This window comes from Vulpes vulpes, chromosome 15, assembly GCF_048418805.1.
Source record: "Vulpes vulpes isolate BD-2025 chromosome 15, VulVul3, whole genome shotgun sequence".
Lineage (NCBI taxonomy): Eukaryota > Metazoa > Chordata > Mammalia > Carnivora > Canidae > Vulpes > Vulpes vulpes.
In genome coordinates, this window is record NC_132794.1 from 82,042,928 (window position 1) to 82,070,396 (window position 27,469).

Here is a 27,469-nt window from a genome sequence, read left to right on the forward strand (position 1 = left end):
TATGAGTAAAATAGGTGATGGATTAAGAGTACACTTATCATGATGGGCACTGAGTAATGTATAGAAATGTTGAATCACTGAAACTATTGTAACACTTTATGTTAACTACTGGAATTAAAATAAAAAACTTTATAAATTTCAAAAAAAGAAATGTACCTCATGTAGGATTAGAATCCTTTTTTTTTCCTTTTAAGGACTTCTAAGTTGAATTCCCCCCGAAAAGTAAAAAGCAAACTTTGTTTGCAGATAATATTCATGAGAGTATGCAGTATAGTTGTAACAATTTTTATCATACTTTAATTTTAAAATAGATTTGAAATACAATCACTGATTCCAAATGCAAAATATACAAAAGTATATACAATGAGAAAAAAACTCTGTCCTAACCCTCCCAGCCATCAAGTTTCTCTTCAAGTCATCAAATGACACAGGTTACTTTCTTTTTACTTCTTCCTCTTTGTGTTCTTTTTTCTCTTCTTGTGAAAAAATGAAAACATCCTGTAAACACTGCTGTGAATCTTAGTTTTTTTTTTTACTTAATAGTGTGTCTTAGCTGTCATATCAGGGTAACAATAGTTAAATGAGCTATTTTATGACTACAAAATTATATTTACCATTAGTTAATTGGTCCTGTATTGTTGGACAATTCAGATAATTTCATCATCTGAGCTTATGTAGCAAAATCATTTGAACATTTATAAGTCATTCCATGAGTAGAATTTATGGGTCACTGGTTTGTACATTGTAATTTTGATATTTATTATGCTCTTTATGCCAGTTTATAAGCTGGAAGTAACATATGAGAATAAGAGTATTTTTTCCACTCTATCCACAAAATAGCATTTTGTCATACTTTCTGATATTTCTTTTTTTTTAAAGATGTTATTTATTTATTTGTTCATTCATTCATTCATTCATTCATTCATTCATGAGAGACACAGAGAGAGAGGCAGAGACATAGGCAGTGGGAGAAGCAGGCTCTGTGCAGGGAGCTGGATGTGGGACTCGATCCCGGTACTCCAGGATCCCGCCCTGAGCCAAAAGGCAGATGCTTAACCACTGAGCTACCCAGGTGTCCCACTTTTTGATATTTCTAATTTGACAGGTAAAGAGTACATATCTCAGTATAATTCTGATTTGCATTTTTCTAATTATGAGTAAGGATCTTTTTGTTTAAAAGCCATTTGTATTTTTCTGTGAGCTGTGTATTCATATCTTTGGCTTTTTAAATTTGGGTTATTGATTTTTGTTTTGTTTTTAAATTAGTTTGGCTTATTACGTATTCAAGAAATTCGCCTTTTTAAGGATTTGAATTGCAGACCTCTTCGTTCAATAAGGTTCTTTTTTGTTTAGAGCAAATTTTTATTTTCATGAGTTTAAATTTATTAATTTTTTACTATGATTTCTTGATTTTGTCTTGTACTTAGACTTTTTCTAAAAGCTGGAACAGTTTTAAAGAATTATTTTTTATTATTGCCCTGAGTTAATTAAAAAGGAATACTTAGGGCAGCTCAGGTGGCTCAGCAGTTTAGCGCTGCCTTCAGCCCAGGGTGTGATCCTGGAGCCTCGGGATTGAGTTCTATGTCAGGCTCCCTGCATGGAGCCTGCTTCTCCCTCTGCCTGTTTCTCTGCCTCTCTCTCTCTCTCTCTCTCTCTCACTCTCTCTCTCTCTCTCTCTCTCTCTCTCTGTGTCTCTCATGAATAAATAAATAAAATCTTAAAAAAAATAGTAAAAAGAATACTTAAATGTGTAAGGTCTGAAGAAATTGATACAGCAAATGCTTGTGGACCCCATCCCTGCTAGGGTTTCCTACCTCCATAGAAGTTATTACATTGAATATTTTGTGTTTATCTTTCTCTAACCTAAAAATATAAAGTCATATCTACTTTTTATTTCTAAACAGTAAATTGTATTTTTCTGAGACTATTTGTCACATACTCCTGAGATTGATTTATGTATAGTTGTAAAATCACTTTCACTTCTGTATAATACACCCCTGTGTGACATTCTGTGATTTATTTATCTATTTGCCTGTTGATCATTTGGGTTTTTTTCCTTTCTTTGCTCTTAGAAACAGCATTCCTTTCTTATACATGCTTGTGGGTATACTTGTGCAAGAGTTTATATCCCAGGAGGTGGAATTGCTTCATCAGAGGATGTGAAGGGGTGTCTCCTTGTCATTTGAAATTGAATTCCTCTGATTACTAATGAAATACAGCACCTATTCATATTTTTATTGGCTATTTATCTATTCTGGTTTCCACCCCTCGAAATAGTTTGTTCATATTTTAATTGTGCTGTCCCTTTTTAAAAAATTTTTATTAGTGTGTAGGGCATCTTTATTCTTGATTTGTTTCTTTGTCAGTTAAATGTGTTACAAATATCTTCTGGTTTCTGTATTGTCTTTGGATGATTGAAGCTTTTTATTTTCATGGGTTTATTTTTTACTGTTCTTTTGAAAACCAGACCAATTCATTCTTTAAATGTACTCAAAGGCCAGCATCTGTCAGTGCTCTACTTACTTCTGTGATTCTTATTTTCAGTTTTTGCTTCTATAATTTTTACTGTTTTTGCTAGTTCTTCAGTGCATTTAAAAGGATTAAATATTTTTTTCATCCAGCATTTTGTTTTTAAGATTTAAGAGAGCTCGATAGAGCACCAATGCGATAGGGCACACGTGTGAGGGGAAGGGGAGAGAGACTGAGAAACAGACTCCCTGCTGAGCAGGGAGCCCAACTCTGCCTGAGATCATGACCTGAGTTGAAGGCAGATGCTTAACCCTTGACCCACCAGGCGCCCCAGCAGCAATCTGTTTTTCAATAGAAGGTTCATTAGTTTATTCTAACCTACTTGAAATTGAAGTTCTGGAACAATTTCTCATTTAACATAAAATGTCCACAATAGATAGCGTTAATATAAATTAAAAATGAATGAAAAAGTTAGAATGGGTATGAACTTTTCTGATTAAATAAGGAGTATTTTGTGACTATTAGGCCTATATACTATAGAAAAGGAAAAAAAAAAAAAAAAGAAAAGAAAAGGAAGAGGAAAGAAGCTCTTGTTGTAGGTCTAGTACCCCTCTGCATTTTTTTGTGAGTAGAAGTTCTTTTTTTTTGCCTGTCAGCACTGTGGTGGAAGCTTTGGCCTGAGTTTTGTTGCTTCATTTATAGTGATTTGTAGAGATGTACAAATTGTATTTGTAATTTTTTTTATCATTGCAATTTATAAAGTTCTTAATCATCAGTATGTTTATCAGGATTCTGATTTAAGTATAGGTTAAGAACTAAGCTTTTATGATGATATGGGAAAGTGCTTGTGTTATAATGTTAATAGAAGGTGGACCCAATGTTATATACCATTGATCCATGAACAAGATGGTTTGAACTGTGCAGGTCCACTTCTTTTCTATAGCTCACTTTATTGGTTTTTTTTTTTTTTTTAAATTTTTTTTTTAATTTTTATTTATTTATGATAGTCACAGAGAGATAGAGAGAGAGGCAGAGACACAGGCAGAGGGAGAAGCAGGCTCCATGCACTGGGAGCCCGACGTGGGATTCGATCCCGGGTCTCCAGGATCGCGCCCTGGGCCAAAGGCAGGCGCCAAACCGCTGCGCCACCCAGGGATCCCATAGCTCACTTTATTGTAATAGTATATAACACATTTTGCATACAAAATATGTTAAATCGACTTCAATTATATTATTGATAAAGCATCTGGTCAACAGTAGGCAATTAGTTAGGTTTTGGGGGAGTCAAAGGTAATTAATGGATTTTCGACTGCACAGGGGATCTACACCCCTAACCTCCACATTGTTCAAGAGTAAAGTGTATATAGTAAGATTAAAACTTTGTGAAATGTTTGTATTAAAATATAGACGGCAAGGAGATATATAAAATATTGTTATATATTTTGATTTACCTAAGTAAATCAAAATATATAACACAGGTAACTTTTTAAAAGCTGTACTTGTTGCATTTATTGATTTCTTACAATGAATCTGTATTCATTATAATAAGGGAAATGTAACAAAGTTTTCAGTCAATGGAGGGAAAATACAAACAATACCATCATAAGTAAAATGCAAAAACCTATGTTGTTTCTTATAATTATATACAGAAAGTTTCCAAGTCATGTGACAAATAGACTAGATTAGATTAGAAATGTAAGACAGTAAAGATGCCCTAAACTCTAATTAGTTCTAGGAAAATTCTTAGTCAAATTAGTAAATTCAAAGCAATGTGGCATAATTTGGAAAAGCACTTGTCACTTAGAAGATTCAGATTATTTACTTTCTATGCATGTGATTTCCTGGTTTAAGTACTATTTCTGAGCACCTTGATTTCTGAGCACCTGCTGAGAAGGGAGCCTGATGCTGGGCTAGACCCCAGGACCCTGGGATCATGACCGGAGCTAAAGGCAGTTGCTTAACTAACTGAGCCTCCCAGGTGCCCTAAAACACACTTTTAGATCAAGAAAACGTACAAGTATGTATAGTAATTATTTAGATACATGTGTTACATTGTATTTAACATTGTATATTAGGTACATATGTATCTAATTAGATACATATATTATGTTGTATTTAACAATATATGTATCTAAGTTTTTATAAACGGGATCATCTGTATATAACTAATTGCTTTTTAATTCTGTTTGAGATTTCTTTTGTGCCACTTTTTATAGGGGCATCTCTTTTTAAGTTATGTTTTAATGTATAGATCACCACTGTTACTCTAATGATGGCTATAAAGAGTGTTTTCTCTTTTTCAAAATAATGTGTAATGTCAGTGCTAGGACTGCTAACAACAACAGTAATAATAGCAGCTTATTCTGGGTCATTAATGCTGAGCTATATAAAACATCTCATTGAATTCTCAAATATTAGGGATAGTCATTGTTTTTAACTTAAAATTTCTGGATAAGGAAACACGTATTGAGAGATATAACCTGTCCAAGTTCACTTAGCTAGTAAATGGTAGAGCCAGGATGGAAACTTAAGGTGGTCTTTATTTATTATAGGCTAACAGTTTATAGCTGTAAAATTGGTAAGATTGGTGTTTATTACTACAAGTCCCACATTTTTTATTTATTTTAAAAAAGATTTTATTTATTTATTCATGAAAGACATAGAGACAGAGACATAGGTAGAGGGAGAAGCAGGCGCCATACAGGGAGCCTGATGTGAGACTTGAACCCAGGACCCCAGGATCACGCCCTGGGCCAAAGGTAGATGCTAAACCACTGAGCCACCCAGGTGTCTCAAGTTCCACATTTTTAAACAAAATAAGATAAAAATAAATATTCTTATTGTATGATTATAAAGGAAATGTATATTTATTATAGTAAATTTGGAACATTTAGAAAACCTAAAAAGGAATGTAAAAATTCCCTGAAACCAAATCACTCAGAGCTACTATTAGTATGTTTTTTTCCATGGTTTTTATAAAGGAGAAATTTTTCAATTTTATGAAATCTCTGGGATTGGTATAATAGAGATTGGCTTTTCATAAATTATCTTTTTTTTTTTTTTTCTTTGGGTGAAGATTTACATGCTAGTTCATAGTGGTTTTGATTTCTTTAGCAAGTTTGTAGAACTAGGTTACCAGTAATGTCAAAAAATCAATTGACCTTCACATGCGTGGATAACTTTTGATCTTTTAACTGTTCCATTTTCATCCTCTATGGGCCATTATTAGCTCTTAAAGTATTTCTTGTATTACTGGATCACATTACTCAATAACCCTTGGAAATCTGAGCCAGTATTTTCCTCTTAGACTATCTCTATTGATTTTTCTGTGAAATTGATTTTGCTATTGCAAAGTGCTGTGTTGATTCTTTTTTGAGAGCACTTACAGAGTTTTAGAGTCTTAAAATATTATGAGAAGAAAGTAATCTTTTCATATGCATTCTTCTTTAGTATATTAAATTTTTTTCTGATACTTTGAAGCCATGTCATATAGTATGTTAGAATCTATAACTTTTCCAATGGGTTTTAAAGGCTGTGAATCACTGAACCACTGACCATGAATTTTAAACAACAAAAAACAGTATTTTAAAAAATATTTTGTTTGGGATCCCTGGGTGGCGCAACGGTTTGGCGCCTGCCTTTGGCCCAGGGCGTGGTCCTGGAGACCCGGGATCGAATCCCACGTCGGGCTCTCGGTGCATGGAGCCTGCTTCTCCCTCTGCCTGTGTCTCTGGCTCTGTCTCTGCCTGTGTCTCTGGCTCTGTCTCTCCTTCTATCTCTCAAGAATAAATAAATAAAATCTTAAAAAAAAAATTTTGTTTTATGAACATTACTTTTAGGTATCTGTAATGCGTGATGAGGAGAAATTACTGAGGATTAAAGTTAATGAACTGGAGAAAAAGAAAAACCAGTGTTCTCAGGAAATAGATATCAAACAGCGAACCATTCAGCAACTCAAGGTAACAGTTTTGTTTTTGAAAATACTTTAAGTAGATTCTGTTGGTTTATTTTAGTGTATAAATGTTATCAGGTTTTTTTTTTTAAGATTTTATTTATTTGTTTTAGAGAGAGTGTGCAAACGGGAGAGGGGGTAAAGGGAGAGGGAGAGAGAGAATCTCAAATAGATTCCCCACTGAGCATGGAGCCCTATGCTGGGCTCCATTTCATGGTCCTGAGGTCATGACCTAAGTCATAATCGAGAGTCAGACACTTAACCAGCTGAGCCACCCAGGCACCCCAGTGTATCAGTTCATTATAACAAATTCTCTTTTGACAATTTCTGGAATTTAAATACTAATTATTAGTGTGCCTGGGTGGGTCAGTCAGTTAAGTGTCTGCCTTTGGCTTTGATCATGATCCCTGGGATCGAGCCCTACATTGGGGTCCCTGCTCAGTGGGGAGTCTGCTTCTCCCACTGCCCCTCCTCCTCTTTCTTTCTCTCTCTCAAATAAATAAATAAAATATTTTAAAAAATTAAAGTTGTAGTGATTTGCTTTTAATGAATAGAGTATAGAAAGAAAAAATTAGTGTCTCTACAGTAGAGAAACCTGGCAGACCCTACCTTAACCAGGTGTTCAAGAATACCATCACCAGTAGTAAGTCATGTTGATACCATGTACTTTACTGATTTGATGTTACTAGAAGGGCACATCTCTTATCTCTTTCCCGAAATGTATAACCTCAGTCTAATTATGAGACAACATCAGACAAATCCAGACTTGAAGATATTGTACAAAATATCCAACCAGTAAAAAGTGTCAAGGTCATAAAAGAAAAGGACTACCAAGGACTTCTCATAGATTGGAGGAGACTAAGGGGACAAGATTAATAAATGCAGTCCTGTATCCTCTATGGGATCCTAGAAGAGTGAAAAGGGAGATCACTGGAAACTGGTGAAATCAAAATACAGTCTGTAGTGTTGTTAATATTATTATACCAGTGCTAGTTTCCTTTTTTCATACAAAGATGATTTTTTCCATATTTTAAATAATAGAACATGGAGATTTAACTCATTTTTCAGTCCAGTGTTTCTTGATTTTTAAATAAATGTACCGTGGTAATAGTTAACATTAGGGGAAGCTAAGTAGAGCTTATTCAGGAAATGTCTGCTGTCTTTGCAATTCTAATGTAAATTTCAAATTATTTCAAAATAAAAAGTAAAAAAGTGAAGTTAACGTCTTATAAATTATTTTTCAAAAGGACACCTAAAAACAAAATCTCTTTGTAAGTGGTTATATTTTGCTTGACATTAATTAAATGGATTGGGCTACAATTAATGGATTTATTGTATTTGCATGTTGGATTTTAAATGAAGCAAACTAATGAGTATTCAGGTGCAAACACATTTTAATTTTTAACTGAATCTAAATAAGGCAGTCTGTACTTAATACGTTTCAGAGATTTCCAGGTTCTGTAATGATTCATTCCAATTCAATCAGCACATATAGAGATAGTGCTGATATTAAGTGAGATAGGCAGTAAAGGTTGGATTACCTGATAGGTTAAAACTGGAATTGGAGGATTTCCAGTGCCCGTAATATACTCTTGCCTCTTGTGGCTCCTGTTATTTTTTCAAATTTCCCAGCTACTTTCTACATAGAGGAGATGGAGGACCCTATTTTTCCTGTCCTTTAAGTTTATTGATAGAGAGCTTTGTTTTATGGCTTTCCTGTTTCCCCTATGTTAAATTCATAATGAGCCTCCATTTCCTCATTTTTGCTTTTTTGTGTTGTGTAAGAGAACATGGTAGCTTAAAACATTGGGTAAATAAAATGGGCAGTAACTTTGAGGTAGATTAAAAGTATCAAGTTTTGTTTTTCACCCTGCCCTTTTGTCCAAGGCAAAGGAAACTTGGAAGCATGAGACGAGTAGTCAGCTTTGTAGGAGACAAGAGTTCAGACCCAACATTGGATCCAGTTTTCAAGTCCCACTATTAAATATTGCTGTGCATTTTAGTTACATTTGCATTTAACTCATGTTCTTCCATTTTGCAGGAGCAGTTAAGTAATCAGAATGTGGAAGAAGCTATACAGCAGTATGAGAGAGTGTGTAAAGGTCAGGAACAAACCTCTATTTCCAGTACTAAAATAACTGCAAAATAGGTAGTTGCAGTAATAACTGAGTTAACATTTTCCTTTGAAAATTGTAAGGTCAACATAAGATGGAACTTTATCGAAAGAGAAAAGGAAAAAAAAAAATTGATTCTAATGAGTGACTCGTCAACATAAGGTTTATTCTTAGAAAAATAAAACATTCAGTTAAAGGAATACTGATTTTAAGTAATGCCCAATATTTTGTGAAAAATAAAAATGGTTATATTGGTCACAATGAATGGACTAGATTTCTAGACAAAATTGTGTAAGAATGTATATGTCCGGTAAAACATCTTTAAAATTAAAGTATTTTAAAAAAGTGTTTAAGAACCATTAAATACTTTAGATTCAAATCTTATGTGTTGAATTATACCTTTCTTACTCAAATTTTGATTTTTAAATTCAAAATATAAAATTACCTTTGTAGATGATACATACATCTTTCTTTTCATAGTACATTTGTCTCCTCTTCCTCGCTCACCCCTTAATCTCTTGGTTGTGTGAGTAAGTAGAGCTGGAATTTGAATCTAGGTCTATTTCACTCTTAAGTTTCAGATTCTCGTCACTAATTTGTACTGTTTGTACTTGGTCAACTAAAAAGAAAGAGGTAGGACAACCAGGTTATTGCTTGTTTAGATGACTTGGACATTTGTGGGATTTACTTGGATCAATAACTTGAGTGTGTATGTGTGTGTGTGTGTCTCTGCACACTGTCCTATTTTCTCTTGCTTTTCTTTTAGGCTTTTGTCCCTTAACATTTTCTATTTCCATAATCTTTTTAGGGGTTTTCTTTACTTTTGGTTCCTTTGTCATTGTTGGCAAATGTGAACAGATCTTAGTGGTTCTGAAAATGCATGCCCTTGGACCAAGATAAAGTTTCTATCGTATTTTAATTTTTCCTCTCTGGGCCAGATATCGAGAACTTTGACTACTTTAATTTGGCTTCTATCTTCTCCATGCTCTTGAAACTTGCTCTCAAGTCACTTGTAACCTGCATATTTTCAAATCTATTAACTTTTTGCAATCCCTCTTTTCCTTTGTTATATTATTTTAACATAGTTGTCCACCCTCTTCCTTTTTCTCATTTTCATTTTTTACACAGCGTTTATTGCGTGTGAATATATTTTTTTCCTAAATAAAATGGTAATGTATAGCTTCCCCCTCTTTGAAACTTGTCTCAACTCTTGTGATCTGTTCTGTACCAGTTATTGCCTATCTCTTTCAGCTACTTTGGCAACTTTCCTGATTAAGACATTATTTTCTTTTTTTTTTTCTTTATTTTTCTTGCTGGAAAGTCCATTTGCTTCTGTGATTTCAGTTATGCACGAGACACAACAAACAAATGCGTTTTCAGTTCTGCCTCTATATTTCTGTTTAAACACTGAATACCATTTACTTAGATGTCTTAGTTTAAAATCTTTTTTAATGGAGATATAATACATAATTATCTTTTAAAAGTGTACAGTTTAGTGCATTTTAGTATATTCACAAGGTTGTACAATCACTATCACTGTCTAATTCCAGAACATTTTCATCACCCCAGAAAGAAACCTTGTACCCATTTAGCTATCACTCCTCAGTCCCTGTCAACTACTGATCTGCTTTCTGTCTCTGGATTTGCCTTTTGCAGGCATTTCGTCTAAGTTGGTACATATAATATATGGCTTTTTGTGCCTAACTTCTTTCATTTAGCATTATGTTTTCAAGTTTCATCCATACTGTAGCATGTATTAATACTTAATTCCTTTTCATGGCTGAAGAATACTTCATTATAATGAATGTAGCACATTTTATTTATGTTATCAGTTGATGAACATTTGGATTACTTGTCCTTGTTGACTTTTATGACTATTTGTGTACAAATTTTGGGGTGAACATATGTTTTCAGTTCTCTTGGGGATCCAGGAGTGGAACTACTGGGTTCTATGATAGCTCTGTGTTTAACTTTTTGAAGAACATTTTCCCCCAGTGGCTATACTGAAGGCTCTGGTGTCTCTGCACATTGCCAACCCTTGTTATTTTTCATTTAAGAAAATTATAGCTATCTTATATTAGCTTCCTAGGGTTGCTGTAGCAAAGTACCATGAACTCGGTGCTTAAAACAATGGAAGTTCTCGCACAGTCCTAAAAGCTAGAAATCCAAAATAAAGGTATTGACAGGGCAGGCTATGCTTTCTTTGAAGATTCTGGGGAAGAATCTTTCCTTGTCTCTTCAAATTTCTAGTGGTTGATGGCAGTCCTTTGTATTCCTTGGCTTATGGCAGCGTGACTCCAGTCTGTCTTTGTTTTAACATGGCCATCTTTCTTTTGGATGTGTGTATATTGCTGTCTTCTCCTTGTGTCTCTGTCCAAATTTCCCTCTTCTTGCAAGGAGACCAGTCGTATTAGATTTAGGGCCCACTGTAAGTGACCTTATTCTTAATTTGATTGTATCTGCAAGTATCCTATTTCCAAATAAGATCATATTCATAGTGGATGGGCATGAATTTTGGGAGGCTACTTTTTAGCCTAACATACTTCTGGGTATAAAGCAATATGTCATTGTGGCTTTGATTTGCATTTCTCTAATGACTAATGATATTGAGCATATTGTGCTATAGTCCATTTATGTATCTTCTTTGAGAAATTGAAGTCCTTTGCCCATGTTTCAGCTGGGTTATTTCTCTTGTTATTACGGAGTTGTAAGAGTTTTTTATATATTCTGGATATGTGACTTAGCAGACAGATTTGCAAATGTTTTATCCCATTTTGTGGGTGGTTTTTCACTTCCTTGATTTGTCCTTTGATGCATAAAAGTTTTTAATTTTCACGAAGTCCAATTTATCTGTTTCAGTTGATTGTATTTTAGGTGTCATGTCTAAAAACCATTGCTGAAGCCAAAGTCATTTAGGTTTTCTTCTAAGAGTTTTATAATTTTAGCTCTTATATTTAGATCTTTGATTCCTTTTGAATTAATCTACTTGCATATAATTTTGTATATTTTGTGAGGTAGGTGTCTAAATTATTTTGCATATGGAGAAGCAGTTGTCTAGTACCATTTTTTGAAAAAATTGTGCTTTCTCCTATTACATTGATTGTTTTTGCACTTTTGTTGAAAATCAGTTGACCATAAATGTAAAGGTTTATTTCTGAACTTTCAATGCCAGTAACACACTATATTGATACTGTAATTTTATAGTAAGTTCTGAAATTGGAAAGTTTGGTTTTTCCCACTTTTGTTTTTTTGCAAGATTGTTTTGGCTACTTTGGGTTCATTGCATTTCCACAGAAATTTTAGGATCAGCTTATCATTCTCTGCAAAAAAGCCAGCTGGAATTTTAATGGAGATTGTCTTAAATCTGAGAATCTGTTTGGGGAAATTGCTAGCCAAACAATATTAACCACGGAATATCTTCATTTAGCTAAACCTTCTATAATTCCTTTCACTGTATAAATTTTGTACCTCTTTTGTTTATTTCTGAGTATTTAAGTCTTTATGACACTGTTAAAAATGGAATTGTTTCCTTAATACCATTTTTTTGGATTGTTAAGTTGCTATTATATAGAAATACATAGATTTAATTATATTTATCTTGTATCTTGTAAACTTGCTGAACTAATTTATGAACTCTAATAAGATTTTCTTATATATAAAGTATCTTGTTATTTGCAAATATAGTTTTACTTCTTCCTTTCTATTCTGTTTGTCTTTTTTAATTTTTTAAAGATTTTATTTATTTATTTGTTTGTTTGTTTATTTATTTATTTATGACACACAGAGAGAGAGGCAGAGACATAGGCAGAGGGAGAAGTAGGCTCCCCACAAGGAGCCTGATGTGGGACTCAATCCTGGATCCTGGGATCAGGACCTGAGCCTAAGACAGATGCTCAACTGTTGAGCCATCCAGGCGTCCCTCTGTTTGCGTTTTATTTCTTGTTCTTATCTAAATGCTCTGGCTAAAACCTCCAGAATACTGTTAAGTAGAAGTGGTGAGACTGGACATTTTTAATGTCTTATTTCTGATCTTAGGGGGAAAGTTTTCATTCTTTCACCATTATGTGTATTAAGTATGGGGTTTTTATAGATGCTTCTTATCAGGTTGAGGAAAGTCCTTCCTTTCTGTTCCTAGTCTGTTGAATGTTTTTATCATTAAAATGTGTTGAATTTTGTCCAGTGTGTTATACTCTATCCATTGAGACAGTCATGTGGTTTTGTTCTTTATTAATAAGGTGCATACGATCGATTTTCGTATGTTGAACTAAACTTGCATGTCAAGGACAAATCCCACTTAGTCATCGTGTATGATGCTTTTTATAAGTTGCTGGGTTTAGTTTGTTAGTATTCTTTTGAGGTTTTTTGACTATTTTCATACAGGTAATTGGTCTACAATTTTTTTATGCTGAGTGGTTTTGAAGTCTTGTTAAATTTTGCACCTGAGTGTCTCTTTCTGCTAAAATTGCCTTATTTTTTTTTAAATTGCCTTATTTTTCTGGATCTTTCTACTACTGATGTCTGTTATTTCCATTGTTTAGACCAGGGTTTAGCAAATGACAGCCTTCTGACCAAATCCAGTTTACTGCCTAATTTTGCGAGTAAAGTTTTATTGGAACATAGCAACACATTCTCTTTTGTATTGTCTGGCTGCTTTCACATTACAGTGGCAGAGGTAAATAGTTCTGATAGGTCTTAAAATAATAATTATCTGACTTTGCAGAAAATATTTGCCTACCCTTGGTTTTAGACTGTAAATAATACTATTTCCCCTTACCCTCAGTTCTATTATGCAAATTCTGTTACCTTTTCCTAGTGACTCACCTTACTTGTCCTATCTGATTGCCAGGCTAGATGTTATATTCACTCTCTTGTATAGCAACATGAGTAGATTAAAATTTTTTTAAAAGATTTTATTTATTTATTCATGAGAGACACACAGAGAGAGGCAGAGACACAGAGGGAGAAGCAGGTTCCTCACAGGGAGCCTGATGTGGGCCTTGATCCCGGGACTGGGATCATGCCCTGAGCCGAAGACAGATGCTCAACTGCTGAGCCACCCAGACATCCCTAGATTAAATTTTTAAAAAACTCTTCTTTCATTGTGTCATTTTCCTATTAAAAGTTTTTAATTCTTTTATACTGCCTACATAATAAACTTCCATCATCTACCTTATGGTTTTCTAGCCTAATATAACTTTTCTGCTCTATCCAGACTAATTTGTTCCCTGTTGTGATCTGCTTTATTTTGCCTCTATTTCTGTGATAAAGAAGACAAATAAGACCCCAGAGGAAATCCCTATCTGAAACAAGTTTCAGGGTGTCTGGGTGGCTCTGTCAGTTAAGTGAATGCCTTTGGCTTAGGTCATAATCCCAGGATCCTGGATTTGAGCTCCATGTCAGGCTCTCTGCTCAGCAGGGAGTCTGCTTCTCCTTTTCCCGCTGCTCCTCCTTCTCTGCTTATGCTCTCCTTCTCTCTCTCAAATAAATGAAGTTTTTAAAAAAAGATCAAAGAAGTTTCTACATATTTGGGAAATTTTGAGAAATTTTTCCATATATTCACACACAGAACTACTTTATCTTTTTCCCCTTTTAACCCTTCTTTTAAAAGCCTGAATAATATTTCATTTAATGATATCAATACATCATAATTTATTTAATATCTTTTTTATAAATGGGAAAAGAAAATATTATTCCCTTAAAAGAAATCCTTAAGAAAATGTAACAAAATTGATTCGGATAGAGGAGATAAAACTGAGTCTAATATACATTGTTGCCAGAAATGGAGTCCTTCCTTTGACTAAAGACATGGTGTTGATCACAAGTGAAACATAATTTCAAAGTCCAGTAGAGACAAAATTATATGCTAATTTAAGGTACTATGTTAGTTGCTTTTAAAGTTGGAATGATGATTCCAACTTTCCTATTTTTCTCAAATTTTAATTAAGAAAGAAGTATTTGTGAACAAATAAAGTCAATATAAAGATCATCTGAATACTTTTTAATAGATTCAGTATTTTCAAGTATTTTCCCATATTTTCATCTCTGTCTCTTTCTAATATGTTTGTATAAAACTGAGCGGCTTAAAAGATACTTGCAGACAGTGATACTTTATACTTTATCATGAAGTTTGTAAACTAAGTACTTACCTTGCATAATAAAATACAATATCATTATATCTAAGAAAATCAGCACATTTTATCATCTACTCTCCAGTTAATAGGACCTCTTTTGATGAAAAAAAAATTTCTGGTTATTTTAGATATGGTTTTTTTGTTATTCTAGACATTAGCATGAACTACTGTGAATAATTTTGTGTAAGAGTCTTTGTGCACACTTGTAAATATATTTGTGGGGGGGGGAAATCTAGCAGTGTATTAATACACCGAATGGTGTATTAAAATTTTGATAAGTATTGCTAAATTGCTCCCTAAAGTTCTTTTTTTTTTTTAAGATTTTATTTATTTATTCATAAGAGACACACACACACAGAGAGAGAGAGGCAGAGACACAGAGGAGAAGCAGGCTCCATGCAGGAAGCCCGATGTGGGACTCCAGGATCACGCCCTGAGCCAAAGGCAGGCACCAAAACGCTGAGCCACCTAGGGATCCCCCCAAAGTTGTTATATTAGTTTATGTTCACATTAAAATAGTGTGTAAGATGCCCATTCGCCCCTATTTTTTGCCAGTATTAGGTGTTGCCAAACTTTAAATTTATTGCCAATGCGATATGTGAAAATGGTATCATGTGGTTTCAGGCTTCTGTAGTTGTTTTATATACATCCAGTACAGTAATAATTCTGAAATAAATCTCAACTTAAGTATTTCTTATCTGGGGTTTTACATGACCTATTTATTTCTGTCCTTAGCTTATGTGTTGTCTCTTTTTTCCACTTCTTTCCTGTTCTCAAAAATTTTTTTTTTTTAAGATTTTATTTGTTCATGAGAGACACAGAAAAAGAGAGGCAGAGACACAGGCAGAGGGAGAAGCAGGCTCCCCACAAGGAGCCTGATGTGGGACTCAATCCTGGGACTCCAGGATTACGTGCTGAGACTAAGGCAGATGCTTAATCGCTGAGCCACCCAGGCATCCCCTGTTCTCAAATGCTATGTTGAAGCCTTTCCTCCTTGATCTCTTCCTGGGACTCTATAGCTCTCAGTGATCTTCTACCCTGAATGTTATGCACTTGATTGCTGGTTCATATGACAGTCCTTTATTTAGCTGTAGTAGCTCATAGCTATTTTTATTTTATTTTACTATCTTTAGATAGTAGTGAAGAGGTATCTGTCTCATTGTCTTTATGTTGTTGCCTTATTTTTTTTTAAGATTTTATTTTTATTACTTTATTTTTTAAAATATTTATTTATTTTTGGAGAAAAAGAAATCACATGCAAGTATGAAGAGGGGCAAGTTGGTGGGGTGAGCAGAGGGAATGGGACAAGCAGACCCCGTGCTAAGCACAGACCCCAAGGCAGGGCTTGTTTCCACAGCCGTCATGAGCTGAAATCAAGAGTTGGATGCTTAACTCACTGAGCCACCGAAGTGCCTCCAAAGATATTATTTTTAAGTAATCTCTGTACCTAATGTGAGCTCTAATCCACAAACCTAAGGTCAAGAGTCACACCCTGCACTGACTGAGCCAGCCAGGCATCCCATTTTATTTTGTTTCATTTGTTGCATATTTCTGATTCTTTCCTGAAATGAAATGTAAATTTTGGAGGCAGGGACTGATAAATAATTTTTTTTCTCTCTCTCTGTTTTTTTTTTTTTTTTTAAACTACACCTACTTTTCAAGTAATAGGTGGATAGTTATAGTCAGTGAAATTATCATTAGTGTTCTGAGACTTTCCTAATTGATAACAAGATATTAATTAAACCTTTTTCTTTCTAGCCTTCTAGAGTAGAGCAAAATACAAGGTAGAAAAGGATTCTTTGAAAAAATTTTTATTAATTGTATAATTTGAATATATTTGGAAATCATGCTTTTTGAAAGAAGGAGTTTAGATAATAATACCAGGACTCCTTTAATCATAGGAAGAATTCTGTTTTATTAGCATTCCTGGTAGCTTATGTAAATGGACAGAATACTGAAATTACTTGTACGATTTTTTATTTATTAAATTTGTCTTTATTATTTTTTTTAAGTTTGCTATTTATATGCACCTTGAGGAGCCATTTTTTGAGATTTTTGTAATTTTTAATGTTTAGTGACCTGAGGTTGAACTATATGCATTTATAGGTTTATTACCTCTGACATCGTTTTGGTGAGGTGTTTGAAATGTGCCCTGCTTCAAATGTAGCCATCACCGAGGCAACAAAGTAATCTTTCCCTTTTTTTACTTCTTTCCAGCAGGTAGCATTAAAATGGAATTGTTTATAAGTCATTATTGTAATGTCATCATTTTTTAAGGGCCAGAGACAATTTTGGTAAGGCTAGTAGCACAGTCATTCCTGAAGAGCTGGTTTTAAAAATACTAGAAGTAAATTTTTGGCTTTGGAAATTTTTATAGAAAAAAATCAGTGATTAAAAAAAAAAAAGTCAAATTGAGATTGACCCTTTTTGCTTTTAGGAAGTGAAAGTTTTGCTTTTGGCTTGAAAATACTAACACTGAAAATACATGTTTGCCAAATAACATTTTTTATAAATCCCAAGATTTATGTTAGTATTAATAGTTTAAGATTATAAAAAAGTGTTAATTTTATCTGAAGAGATTTTCTTTTCCATCCATCCATCCATTTCTGCAGTCATCCAGATATCTATCTGAACGTCAGATACTTATTTGGTGCCTGTTATCTGCTAGGACCATTCTAGACATAGAGGTACAGCAGTGAACAAGACAAAGCTTCTGTCTACAGGGTTCTCACATTCTAATTCTATGTGGGTTAATAAAAGTGTATTTTCATTTTAGAAGAACTCAAGAAAAATTGGATATCTAGATGTAGATGTTAGTAGTTTCTAAAATGTTCTCTCTGCATTTTTAGATCTGAATGTTAAAGAGAAAATAATTGAAGACATGCGAATGACGCTGGAAGAACAGGAAGAAACCCAGGCAGAACAAGATCGCGTGCTCGAGGCTAAACTAGAGGAAGCTGAAGGACTGGCCACAGGTAGAACAGATGCTTAAATGTCAAGATCTACTTTTCATTTTCTGTATTGTCCTAGATTTCTTTCCTTTTTTCAAGTAGTTGAATATACTATTTTGTAGTGAAAAAGTATTGATGTGTTTTTGAAATGTCTTATCACTTGCCGTTTCCAAAGTGATTAAAATTGTTTTATCCAATAAAATTGTATGTAGTAAAGAAGGAATAAGGACACTTTGATAATAACTGGATAATTTACAATGTTTCCCAGACATTAAAAACAAACTTTTCAACTGACTTTTAGTTCTGCCCAGCTTCTTAGAATCATCTTATATCTTGGTAAATACTCTGATTCCATCCTTCAGAATACCATCAGATTAAAATTTTTTTTTTTATTTTTGAGAACTACATGAGGTTTCCTATATAATTAAGATTGAGATGTGTTTATACTGTACACTCTGCACACTATTCAGTGGGTTCTTGAGACGTCCTTGTACTTGCTCTTCTCTAAGAATTTGGTAAGAACTCTTAAAAGTTCATTCCTTAGAATTGTCTCAGTTCTATTTGTGTTTATGTTTTTCTTCTGGGCTCTGCTGATTATCTGTATCTCATGCCACATGTATCTCTATATGGTAGAACTTTTGCATGTGCTTTAAAAAATAATTTTATGTTTTCAAATTAGAATTGGAAAAATGGAAGGAAAAATGTAAAGATCTGGAAGCTAAAAGTAATCAAAGGTCAAATAAAGAACTTGAAGATAATACAGATGTACTTAGTGAAAAGCTCAGTAAGCTTCAGAATGAGTTACAGGTATGATTTTATGTGTATATGTATCCATGTATTTCTCATGAGAGGAGAATTCAGCAAATATTTTATAATTAATTTAGATGTGGGTGAAATACGACCTGGGAAATGTTAACATTATAGGTATAATTTTTCAGCATACATTGAAATGACATGGGGTGGAAATTCCCAAGATACAAACCACCAGTAGTGCCAATGAAAATACAGGGCTTGGGTCTTCTCTTTTATATTCTATGTATTTATTTCGTAAATCACTACTTCTTATGTGTTTGTACCTATTTTTCTACTCCTTAAACTTCTTAGTCCTTAAATACTGCTGTGGAAAGAGGACAGTTAGGAAGATTATTTTGTATATAATCATTTTAATTTTCAGTTATGAAGTTGGAAAAGAATATATTTGTGTATCTGGACACTGGAATGTATTTGAAACTGTATTATATAAAGGATATTCTGTTTTGCATTTGTATTTTTTCCATGTTGAATTCTGAATACTATTATATAGAATGGAACATATGGAGGAAATATTTTTGTAATGGGGTTTACTAAATACCACTTAAAATTTTGTACATTTTATTAGAGGAAACAAGTTTTGAGATTAAAGAAAGCATAATAATGATTTTAAAAAGTTGGCTGCATCTAAGTTATTTTCTTAAATTCATGCTATATATAATCAGATACTGAACAAATAAAAAATAATTTCTTTTGTTAACTATTAATTTGTATTCTAGAATTTACCGTTTCTATTGGGAAAGTCCCAAAGCAGCTATAACAAAATAAATACTCCATTATTTATGAAAAAAAATTAACTATATTGGGAATGTTCATGTTAAAGAATATTGGCTTATTTTATGTTCTTCTCAAATAATGTAATCACATAGATTATACACTTTGTAACTCTGGAGTGGAAATTACTGATTAGCTATATTCTCGGTCTAGCCATTGCCAATGTCCCCCAGATTCATGAATGTCTTGTTGAACAAGTTTGTTTTTATTTGGCATTCTGTATACCCAGAAACATTTTATTTTTGAAACCATACAGTTAGAAATGACTATCACATATCCTTTTTTTACCTGGCATTTAGAAGAACCTGAGTATCTGAAGCTCTTTCAGAAAAAGAAATTGTTTATTTCTTCTTAAGGTCACGGATGAAGGAGAGTCCTTAAATGGACTTCATGGCAAAATAAGATTTATAAAGGGAAGTCCGTTTAGAAAAGGAAACCAGCAGTGTTCATTATATAATCTGAAATAAACTCTGATCTTAACCTTGTTTAAGGAAAAACATTTAATTTTCAAAAAAGGTAAAAAAGTCATGGGTTATATGAATATGCTGTAAAAATAAATTTGTCAGCTATCATTTAACTGTTACTGAAGCATGTGATAGTTATGAGTATTATTTTTATATACATAGGAATCTGAACATAAATATAAAGCTGAGAGAAAGAAATGGCTAGAAGAAAAAATGATGCTTATCATTCAAGCAAAAGAAGCTGAGAATCTCCGAAACAAAGAGATGAAAAAATATGCTGAAGACAGAGAGCGTCGTTTAAAACAACAAAATGAAGTGGTTGGTAACAATTATACTTTATCTTTGATGTATTTCACCACCTTCTTTGGTTTGTTAAGTTTGTCCCTGGGATTCTTACCAGTCTTTACATGGTTGCCTGATTTTCATGCTTTTTTTAAGAGGCAATCTGTCTATTTGTAAGATGACTTTTCTGTCCCAATTTTGAAGTTCACTTACGTTCTATTTTAACTTTCTTCAGTCCATTTAGCAAGCTGGGAGAATGCCTAATTACATCTCAGTATCTAGATAGAGAATTTAAACATCTCTTCCTTTTGATTGCTACAGGGTTATTCCTACTATATTATAAAATTTTGCATTTTGAGCTATAGATTCTGCTAACATGGTGTATGTATTTTACCTCATAAGCTGATTTTATCAGGACTTTTAAAAGTCACCTGGGGTGCCTGGGTGGCTCAGTTGAGCATCTCACTCTTGGTTTCAGCTTAGGTCATGATCCTTGAGGTTGTGAGATCATGCCCCACATTGGGCTCCACACTCAGCAACGAGTCTGCTTGAGATTCTCTCTCTCCCTCCCCTCTGCCCCTCCCCCTGCCTGTGTTGCCTCTCTCCCTTTCTAAAATAAATAAAATCTTCAAACAAAAAAAAGTCAATTAAGTAGTTTCTAGAAGATGACAAGTAGAAATAACCTTCAGTTTAACATTCACTAGCTGTAGCTTTTTTTTTTTTTTTTTTAGCTGTAGCTTTTATAGCAATTCTATCTTAGCTTGTTTTTCCCCTCCTATTTTAATTGATTGCTTAGTTTGACACCTCTTGTTGCCAACTTAGAAAAAAATGAAGTTAAAAGGTATTGGTCTTTAAGTGAAAAACTGATTTTCTCTTTATAATAGTAGTAACTTGGCAGTATCATGTTGTTATTGCTGGTATTTTATTTTATTTTTTTGACAGAATTTTACAGATAATAGCTAAGCTTCCCTGAAAAACCAAGTTGTTAATTTTCAATAAGTTAAGGGTGATTTTCCCACTGATTTTTAAAAAGAATTTTACCTCTTTATTTTGAAATAATTTTATTTACCGAAAAGTTGCAAAACTAATACTAGAGAGTTCCTATATACTTACCACTAACTTCTGATGTTAGTGCCTTACATAACAATAGTACAAGGATCAAAACCAACAAATAAACATTATTGTATTTCTGTTAGCTAAATTCTAAAAAGGTCTAGACCCTATTAGAATTTTATTAATTTTCCCACTAATGTCTTTTTTTGGGTCCAGGGTCTCATCTAGAAAACTACATTACACTGGTTATCATTTCCTTAGAGTCTTGACTCTATTTGTCATATGCTAATCATGTAAGATTAATAACTAGTCATTACTGCTCTGCAGTGGCAATATATTTCATGTGCCAACTCTATGTGATCGAAGGTACCTTCAGAAAGTGGTGGGTTGAGTGGGATTCTGATGCTGCATTTGTCTTAACAGGAAAGATTGCTACTAGTTCTCTGCTCCTGTCCCACAGCCCATCCTACCTTCCTAGGCAATAGTAAGAGGCAAGAAGTGGGATCAAAACTGTTGGCTTTCAGTTATTTTTTTTCCCGGTGATCCCTCTGGTAGCAATGCTAGCAAGTAAACTTAATCTAATTGTTTTGTTTTTCTTTTAAAGGTACAGAGAGCATGTCAGAGAGGCAGGGAGGGAGACAGGGACAAAGGGAGACAGAATCCTAAGCAGGCGCCACACCCAGTGAGGAGCCCCACGCGGGGCTCCATCTCATGACCTGCGCCAAAATCTAAAGTTGGAAGCTTAACTGACTGAGCCACCCACGTGTCCCCAAGCTTAAGTTTTTAATCCTAGTGAAAGCTAGCTTCCTTCTTTCTCTCCCATATATTTCTTTGCAGTCATACCTAGGATGTGTGCGTTTGCCATAATAAGCTATAAATTGTTAATTTTTAAAATTGCCACATGTAATACAGTAAATAAACAAAACAAACAATAAATTGTTCGATGAACTGTGGTAAAGTCAGCATCCAGTAAAGTACCACCCATTTCAAGAGATAGAACATTACGAGCCTCCCAGGGGGCTCCTCTTGTTTCTTTCCCAGTGGTAATAATTATTCTTTTAATGTTGTGCTTTAGTTTTAGACAGTTTTGAATTTCAAGTAAATGAAATTGTAAAGGGTGCATTTGTTTGTACCTGGTTTCTTTCAGCATTATGTTAAAATTATTTATGTTACATGTAGCTGCAATTAGTCCATTTTCATTGCTGACTATTGCAGTGTATGAATATATTGTGGCCTGTTCATTTTAATGCTGAAGATTCGTGAATTATTTTGTTTTGAGCTATTATGAATAAATTCTCTTATAAACATTTTTACTCATTTCTCTTAGTCACATGTACATGCATTTCTGTTGTGTATTTGACCAGGAATAGAATGTGGGATGATAGGGTATTCGTGTGTGGAATTCTGATAGAATGTCACATTAGTTTTCAGAGTAGTTGTACCCATTTATACTATAGTATTGAAGTTGCTGTACATTCTCACAAACATAGGGTGTTGTCATTTTTTTGTGGTTTCAATGTGCTTGTCCCTGAGTACTAATGAGGTTGAAGATTCTAGGGCCCCTTGCCTTTTTCCTGTTGGCCTGTACAAATGCATACTGTACAATTGCATTTTCTAGTTGATATGTAGGAGTTTCTTATACTTTCTGGGGAGGAGCCCTGTGTCATGTGTTTTAAGTACCTTTTTTCGGTCTCTAGTTTACTTTTTATTCTCTTAATGTCTTTTTATGAATTTAAGTTCTTAAATTTATCTTAGTTCATTTTTCTAAAAGTCTTTTCCTTTATTAAACCCCAAAGACATGAAGATGTTCTCTTACACTGTTTTCTGTTTAGGTTTTACCTTTCATATTTTGATTTTAGTATTGAGTTTTGTATTGGAGTGAATTAGGCATAGTCTTACTATTTTTATTAAAGTTATTATTTTATTAAAATAGTCTTACTATTTTTCTCTTAATGTGGAATACCAATTTTCCTGATAGTATTTAATGGAAAAAAAAAAACACCTTTCTTTCCCACTGTTCTACTACTTTTGTTCAAGGATTAATTTTTTTATGTGATACGAGATTAGGGTTGGAGTTCATTTTTTTTTTTCTTTTTCCCATTTGGCTATTGTTCCAGCATCTTTTATTGAAAGACTGCCCTTTTCCCCATTGAATTGCTTTGGTGTTACTGTAGAATGTCAGTTGATCACACACTTGTGGACACTTTTCTGTTCTGATCTCTGTTCATACCAGTATCATACTGTCTTTATTATAGTAGGATTGGCACAAGAGTGTGTTTGTTCCTACTGTGTTCTTTGTTTTCAAAATGATTTTGACTATCTAAATCATTTGCATTTTCATGTAAGTTTTACAGTGAACCTTACCCATTTCCACACACACCCACACCCACACCCATTCTTGCTTGCCTGGATTTTGATTGAAATTGTTTTGACTCTATAGATCTATTTAGGGAAAACTGACACCGTAACAATACCGAGTCTTTTGATCATTGAGCACAAATTATTTCTCCATTTATTGAAGTATTTTTCTTTTCTTTTAGCAGTGTTTTGCTGCTTTGCGTGTTTAGATCTTAACTCATGTTTTCTTTAATTCACTACAATTTCACTGTTTTTGAACTTATTGAAAATGATATTTTAAATTTTTGTTACTCTATTTGTTGCTATTAGTTTTGTCACTTGCTTTACTGTAATTTTACCCTCTCATTTCCAAAATATTGGGAGGAATGCTAGTATTAGTTTATTTATTTATGCTAGTATTAGTTTAAAAGCCATAATTATTTATGAAAGAAGTAACCAATAAGCTGATTTTTGGAATGAGGTGGGATAGGGTTAAATACATCATGTGGACATTACATTTATAAGGACATAAACACATTTATTATGTGTTTTGATTTACAAGTAAATATTTTATCTAGCCTTAACTATGTAATTTGTTACATGCCTTATTCACCTTTATATACCTTATAACATTTTCTTTATTTTCTGGCTAGGAAATACTTACAGCACAACTGGCAGAGAAAGATGATAATCTTCAGAAGTGGCGAGAAGAACGGGATCAACTGGTTGCAGCTTTAGAAATACAGTTGAAGGAACTGATCTCCAGTAATAGACAGAAAGATAATGAAATTGAAGAATTAAAAAAGATCACATTGGAGCCTTCTGAAACCGTGAGTAGAATCTTGTTCTTTCAGTGCCTTTTTTTTAATTGAACATAGGAATTTAAAAAAATTATTTAATTGATGAACTCTAAGAGGATAAAAAAGTAAGTTTCAAAAGATCATAGAGGAATCAGAGTTTGAAAAATTATTTGGATAGTTATTGTGTATTTCAAGTTTTCACAGTTTATAATTATGATCAATTTGCCAGTGACCAACTGAGAAGTAGTACTTTCTGAAGTATTTTGGTCAGATCTTCTAGATAGAGTAATTGGAAAATAAACAATTTGTGATTTAGTCCCTTATCTACCTTTAAAATGTGTAAATGTGATTCAACCTGAACTCTTGGTAATATTTCAATACTTGGACCCACCCTAAGTTTAATACAAAAGTATAAATTGTTTTGAAAATAAACACCTGTTGAGACCCTCAGGAATTATTTTTGTAATATTTCATTGGAGCTGGGAACTCTGCATAGAGAGGGGATTGCAGTTCACAGATAGCTACATCCCAGTGAAATTGGATCAGGATACATTTGAGAGTGGTCTTTCTAGAATAAATGATCTGTGCTTAAAAATCTACTGCCTTCAGACAATAGGAAAATAAATGTATGTGCTTGTCACAACAAATCTTCTCAGAGGAAGATTACCTTTTTTTTTTTTTTTTAAAAAAAAAAGAGGTAGTAAGTAGCATGCAGTATAAATAGCACAGACTAGAAACCTAGGAAAAAATGAGGTGTCTGTTGCTGTCATTGTGGTTTTGGGATCTTTGGAAAATTACTTATTATATCTGAACTTCTCTAAAACAGAGAGATAGTATGTCTTCCTAAAAGAGTTGTGAAAATAAACAGATCATTTGTAAAACAATTAGCACAGTTTTTACCACAGTGGAAGTCAATATATGCTAGTTGCTTTCCATGATGGATTCAGTGGAACCTTTTGTATTTGGGTAGGTGACACGAGAAGTATATTTGACTTCTGCTTTTGATGGCAGTGGTGAGAAGACTCATGGTGGAATTTATCGAGTTTAAAAATGTAATCTGATACTTCTTTATTAGATCTCTTAAATAGGGTATGGGAGTTGGCTCCTGGGTGGTTCGTTCATTTGGTTAAGCATCTGCCTTTGGCTCAGGTCATGACTCCAGGGTCCTGGGATCAAGCCCAACATTAGGCTTCCTGCTCAGCAGGGAGTCTGCTTCTCCCTCTCCCTCTGCCTGCCTCTCCTCCTGCTTGTGCTGTCTCTCTGTCAATAAATATAATTTTTTTTTAAAAAAGGGAGGATATAGGAATAGAGCATACCCTATAACTGACAAAAAGGGATGAGGCATGCAGTAAGAAGAGGTTTAGTTATCAATATGGTCTTTTCTACTCTCATATTATAGTTGCATTCTTAAGACTCCTTTAATTTTTCAAAATGGTGTTATCAAAGCTGTTGTTGGGGTCCAACACTTCCAACTTAATACAGACCTTGGCCATGTCATTAACATCTCTAGGTTTGTTTCCTCATCTAGAAAGAAGGAATAATGATTCTTGCCAAATCTAGCTGGGAGAGTTGCAATGAAAGTAAAATGAGAAAATATATATAAAACCTTGAAAATTGAAAATAATCTTTCAGATTTCTCTTTTGATCAGTCCTAGAGGCGGTGAGTTTCCCAGCCTTTCCTAAATTTCGAAGGATGAAAGAGAAGAGAAAGTGTTTCATTATTTTTATGATATAATCCACCCAAATCTTGATTTTTTTTAAAAAAGATTTTATTTATTTATTAATGAGAGACACAGAGAGAAAGAGAGAGCGGCAGAGACACAGGCAGAGGGAGAAGCAGGCTCCATGCAGGGAGCCCAACGTGGGACTCGATCCCAGGTCTCCAGGATCAGGCTCTGGGCTGAAGGCAGCGCTAAACCGCTGAGCCACCTGGGCTGCCCCAGATCTTGAGTTTCTATTCTTTAGGTGAAGTGTTTTAATATATTTCTGGTAATAATGGCTTGTTGTTTTAATATTTTTTTTTTACTTAGGAAGAACAAAATGTGGATATCAAGCCTACACATACGAGTTCAGTGGATCCTGGCAGGGTTGAAACTGAACCTCAGCCAACAAACTTTGAAATTTCTAGGAATGAAGTAGAGGTGGGCACAGTCTACTTTTTTACCCTCTTTACCAGTGACCATTAATTAATAAATAATACTTGAAAGTTTAATCAATTGTTAAAGTACCTTGCTGTGCAGTTAGCTATATGGGTTCTTGGCTGTGGGAAGGAAAATCTAAAGGCTTTTGAGAAGTGAAATTCTTTTAGAAGATTAGATTCCCAAATGATACTGATTTCTCAAAATGATACTTATTGCAAACAACAGATCTGTTAATATAAATAAACTTGGTGGTCAGAAATAGGAAATCCTACAAAAGATAAAACATGGATGATAAAAACTGGATCTTATGAGAGGTCCTTTTAGTAAGCATTCTATTCAGTGGTGGGTTATTTGCTTTTTTTTTTTTTTTAATTGTACCCATTTAATAACTTGAGCACCAAATCTCAGTAACTCACAGTGAGTTTCCTTAATTTGCAGTGGGCATGGGCTTCTGTGAATCACTTTGGTTAATAGACATATTCTTAAATTACATATGAAATAGATAAACATTCTATGGCACTTAATGTTTTGAAGACAAAATTTTTTTGCATTTATTTTTTAAACACATTTATTGGGGAGCTTTCAGAGTTTGTTGGAAACCTTGCTAAATACTGGGAATACAACCATAAGACATGATTGCCATCCTTAAGGAGTAAAGAATCTAGTAAGACAGGTACTTGTTTCACTTTATCTTATGGGCTAAGAATCATGAAGAGAGTGCTAAGAAGGAACATTTCCTGTGGGAGGATATGATGAATTTTGCCTGAGTAGTTGTGGATGTGGATTAGAGAAGGTAACATCATACTGGGTCTTGAAGGTGAATAGAATTTTGCAAAGCTATGGTTGGAAAGAGAAGGGCATTTTATTTTATTTTATTATTTATTTCTTCTCCTTCTTCCTTCTTCCTTCTTCCTTCTTCCTTCTTCCTTCTTCTTCTTCCTTCTTCTTCCTTCTTCTTCCTTCTTCTTTCTTCTTTCTTCTTTCTTTCTTCCTTTCTTCTTCTTCTTCTTTCTTCTTTTTTTTTTTTAAGATTTTATTTATTTATCCATGAGAGACAGAGAGAGGCAGAAACACAGGCAGAGGGAGAAGCAGGCTCCATGCGGGAAGCCTGATGTGGGACTCGATCCTGGGACTCTGGGATCATGTCCTAAGTCAAAGGCAGATTCTCAACCACTGAGCCACCCGGGTGTT

At 33.9% G+C, this 27,469-nt stretch overlaps 1 protein-coding gene across 6 annotated transcripts in view; it reads left to right on the top strand.

Moving 5' to 3' along the window:
• KIF20B (kinesin family member 20B) overlaps window positions 1-27,469 on the top strand; it is a 75,457-nt gene that overhangs the window by 38,026 nt on the left and 9,962 nt on the right. For 5 of the 6 annotated variants that reach the window (XR_011997497.1, XM_025990555.2, XM_025990549.2 and 2 more), the window contains exons 21-27: window positions 6,309-6,428; window positions 8,463-8,523; window positions 17,516-17,641; window positions 18,297-18,424; window positions 19,828-19,983; window positions 23,991-24,167; window positions 26,168-26,278. Coding sequence is in view for 5 of the 6 variants with exons in the window: in XM_025990555.2 (XP_025846340.2) it covers window positions 6,309-6,428; window positions 8,463-8,523; window positions 17,516-17,641; window positions 18,297-18,424; window positions 19,828-19,983; window positions 23,991-24,167; window positions 26,168-26,278 (879 nt within the window). In the remaining variant the exon portion in view is untranslated. The remainder of the gene's footprint in view (window positions 1-6,308; window positions 6,429-8,462; window positions 8,524-17,515; window positions 17,642-18,296; window positions 18,425-19,827; window positions 19,984-23,990; window positions 24,168-26,167; window positions 26,279-27,469) is intronic. The other variant, XM_072739481.1, reaches the window with a different exon arrangement.